The sequence below is a fragment of the Neltuma alba genome, unplaced genomic scaffold (genome assembly GCF_004799145.2).
Source record: "Neltuma alba isolate B1F8T4 unplaced genomic scaffold, ASM479914v2 tig00011735_pilon, whole genome shotgun sequence".
Classification (NCBI taxonomy): Eukaryota; Viridiplantae; Streptophyta; class Magnoliopsida; order Fabales; family Fabaceae; genus Neltuma; species Neltuma alba.
The window spans coordinates 87,572-91,689 of NW_021636363.1; the positions used below are offsets into that span (position 1 = coordinate 87,572).

The following is a 4,118-nucleotide window of genomic DNA, read 5'->3' on the forward strand; positions in this document are numbered from 1 at the left end:
TCCTGTTTATGATTAATTACCATATCACAGCGTTTCTTTTGGGGACCAAGTGGTGGGGTGGTGGGATTAACCACTTTTCTGTATAAAATACAAAAATAAAAAAGGAGAAGTTTGGAGGGTCTCTCATAATTTTGCTGGTCCTTTAATTTGTCAATTTGTAGCTGTACAAATCAATAATAGTTGTGGACTTTATGAGTCTGGGGGATTTCTTGTAACTTTGGTTTTTGTTGAAACTTGATGATATAACTAATTAACCAGTTATACAAGCATGTCCCTGATGGAATATTATAGTGAGAAATTCTAAATGGCAAGGACTCTTATATTTTCCGGACTATATATACACATGGCACCAACGTTTCTGCCTCTACACCTTAGCATTAGTTCAAATACCCAGCCCTCACATTAAGATTATATCCACATTTCTATGTCCAGATCTACAATACAAAAACCTCACTGAAAAAATATTTCGAAAACGTCCTTGCTTTCCTTTTAGTTTTCTCTCTCTTTCTCTCATATTCAAACAGCAAAATCATGGGTCTTAGAGACATTGGTGCTTCGTTGCCTCCTGGTTTTCGGTTTTATCCCAGTGATGAAGAATTGGTGTGCCATTATCTCTCCAAAAAGATCTCAAACGAGGAAGCTCTCAAGGGTACTTTGGTCGAAATCGACCTGCATACATGCGAGCCATGGCAGCTTCCTGGTATGATTTATATATATGTCTCCTGATTCTCCTTCTGATTAATCGATCTGTTTCTGATACCTGTGTGGTTTGTTAATTTGTAAGTTTGTCACATAGAGCATGATCTCTCCGAGATTTTAACAATATAAAGATTATCCTTAATTGCTGCTTTGGTTCTGGGTTTATGAGATGATCAGGAAGGGAGGGGAGTGGTTTGTATATGGTTTACTTCTCAAAAAGATAAGCAACCAGGTGGTTGTCTTGTACTCCCGCTGGTTTTGGGTGGTTTTTTAATTGAAATCAGACCATGGTCTACGAACAAACATGCGAAGCAATTAATGATAATATTTGAATATACGAGGCAGACCGACATGCCTCGCCATATAGTTACCTATAGAATACGCAGTCTGCTGCTGTGGAGAGAGAAAGAGGGAGGGGTTTCCATTGATTAGTCAATTCTTCAATGATTATGCAAATCGCCGTTTCTTGATTATGTCATCTCTCCCAATAAATATTTTAACTCTGCATACATCCCCTTCTTCTTCTTCTTCTTCTTCTTCTTCTTCTTCTTTCACATGCGCCCTCCTACACCAGACGTCTTAACATCAGAGTTCTTTATAATTAATCTGCTACGAGTCTCTCTATTTAATTTCCGTCTCTTTTTGTTTCTGATCCATTGTTTCCTTTAGTTGAAAAGGCCTTCTCTCATGCATCAGTTTTCATTATATGTCCTGGCCAGTAAAATACAAATACTAAACTACAAATAATTACTTTAATTCCACGATAGTGCGCTATTTTTTTTTTTTTAATTTTGGGGATCCGATCATCCCCCACTTTCATACATACATAAATACTCTCTCTCTCTCTCTCTCTCAGCTGTATTTGGTATATCAATATCATACCAAAGGTATAATATTCAATTTGCATGGCCTATATATTCAGACAAGGGGTGCTTCTCATGTGCAAGTTATATAGAATTAGATCCCACACTTACCCCAACAATTTAGTTTACTTCCATACCCATACACAGATACATGCACATGCACCACAGTACCCCCCTTTCTCTCTACCCACACATTAAATTATACATATAGGTCCATTAATCGCTTACACATCATAAATTGGGACGTTATTTATGATTGTATTCTCAATTAATATATACATGTTGTAGTATTCACGAGGTAAGGCCATAAATATATATAGAGCGATGTGGGATGAACAGAAGCCGATATTCCTGTGTGTTGTATAATTAATTAATGAGTAGGCAGATATACAGATGATATGGCTAGGTAGAGACTCTATAATTTATCTTAAGACCGAAGCTAAGTAAGTTGATTCATGCACATAATTATCATCCGGATGTGACGAGTTTTAGGCTTATGTATTATAATAACTAAGTTGACAAAGCAAAACACCCTGGCCAAGCAACGTAAGACTGCTGTTACAACAGTTGTTAAAATCACTCTCAGATACGTGACCATCTGGCACTTCATTACTCCTTCACGAGTTTTCATTTTCACCTCATCATGTTCGATCACGTTATTATTATAGGCACTTGGACCCCTCAATCATTCCACCAACATTAAGCGTGTCACTAATTTGCTAATTTCGACGTGCTTCTCAGGTTGATTTTGACTGATTAATTACTTTTCATCTCTCCGTGTTTACATTAATTATTTACAATATTATGTGATATATCCACTGTCACTCTCAACAAACTAAAGAATGGCTTTTTGTGTACATGAAAAGAGATTCTTGATCTTCCTTGCGTAAATCACCATCATCATCATCGGCTGGCATCGATATATGGATCGTGAATGGCCGTGAAAAACGGTAAAAAGAGAAAGAGGAAAAGCTGGTTACGTAATTTACAGAAACAGAAAAAACCTCCAAACAATTCCAAGTCCCAGAGTTTTGTCATGGCCTTCTAGTGGGAAACCTTGTATATCATATTGATGAAGAAGCTGACATGATGATGATTCACGCAATACCTAATTATTCCTCAAGAGACAAAATAGTTAATGAATGACATATGCACATATCTATGAACTATGATCAAACCATACAATGGTGCCTATTTTTGTACCGAATATGACTCGCTTATATAAATATATATATAACTTCACTGTGTAAATTATATATGCAGAGGTGGCTAAGCTCAACGCGAACGAGTGGTACTTCTTCAGCTTCCGGGACCGCAAATATGCGACGGGGTTTCGGACCAATAGGGCGACGACATCTGGATATTGGAAAGCCACGGGCAAGGATCGAACGGTGGTGGATCCGATGACGAGAGAGGTTGTAGGGATGAGGAAGACGTTGGTGTTCTACAGGAACAGAGCTCCCAATGGTATCAAAACGGGTTGGATCATGCATGAGTTCCGCTTGGAGACCCCACAAATGCCCCCTAAGGTTCGTTTTCACATTTCTTCCTTTCAATGGCCTCTCTTTTTTTCAAATTCTGATGCATATATATTCTACCATTAATTAATTTTAACAAGTTCTAATTAATTAGCTAATATACAAAACCAGGTATAGTTTGATAACAAAAGCCGCCAACGGGATTAAGGGCAATTATTTAATTTGAATATTTAAGTCGTCTGACGTAGCTAGTTCCTTTTCAGGGTTTGAAAGTGTGTCAAAGAATCAAAAATCAATTCCTATGTGGTTTTTGAAAATGAGGTTGTGTGCGTGCATGTGAAGTGGGATCTTATAAAATTTCGCCACCTTATAGATAAAGGACGTGGAATGGGCAAGTCTTAGAAAGCAAGAAGGAAGGAAAGAAAAAGGAAGATAATTTGTGAGAGGGTTATCCAAATCCTAGCTATTCAAGGATAAAAATAGGGGAAATTAAGAGAAAAAGGGAAAAGGGGTGTTGAAATTAATAAAGTGAGAAAAGATAAAGGCGTGTGCGTGCATTAAAGGGTTAAGATTCGAATGAAGAAGCTAATTAATTAGGTCAAACTTTGGTTGATGATTACAGGAAGACTGGGTTTTGTGTAGAGTATTCCACAAAACCAAATCAGATGACAACACCAACAACAGCAATATCAGTGCCGAACTCATGTGGGATTCCATTTCATCTCCTTCTCTAACTTTGGCTTCTTCGTCTTCTCCAAACAGCCACACCTTCCCTCTCCTCGCCTACAACCAACTTTCCTCTTCTTCTACTTCCTCCATCCCCACCTTCATTAATAACACCCAACCCAACCAGCATTCTAATTCTCTCCTCAACTTTCTCCATTTTTCTCGGGAAACAAACACCGCCGCCACCAGCACCGCTACTCAGGACCAGGTTAGCCCCCGAGGCGGCGGCGGCGATGATGGCTATGGCGGCTTCTTCTGGGACATGTGCCTCGAAGATAACAGTGGTTTTCAGAATGGCGTCGATGCTATGAGATCCTTCGAGGTTGATAATAATAGCATGGTCTTGTTGTGA

General features: G+C 38.6%; 1 protein-coding gene across 1 annotated transcript; it reads left to right on the top strand.

The window, feature by feature from the left end:
• The first annotated feature begins 460 nt into the window (after positions 1-460).
• Positions 461-4,118, top strand: LOC114717398 (protein CUP-SHAPED COTYLEDON 3-like). The gene is made up of 3 exons (XM_028902526.1): positions 461-700; positions 2,826-3,091; positions 3,663-4,118. Exons 1-3 carry the CDS (start codon positions 532-534, stop codon positions 4,116-4,118), a joined length of 891 nt encoding a protein of 296 aa, XP_028758359.1. The 5' UTR covers positions 461-531.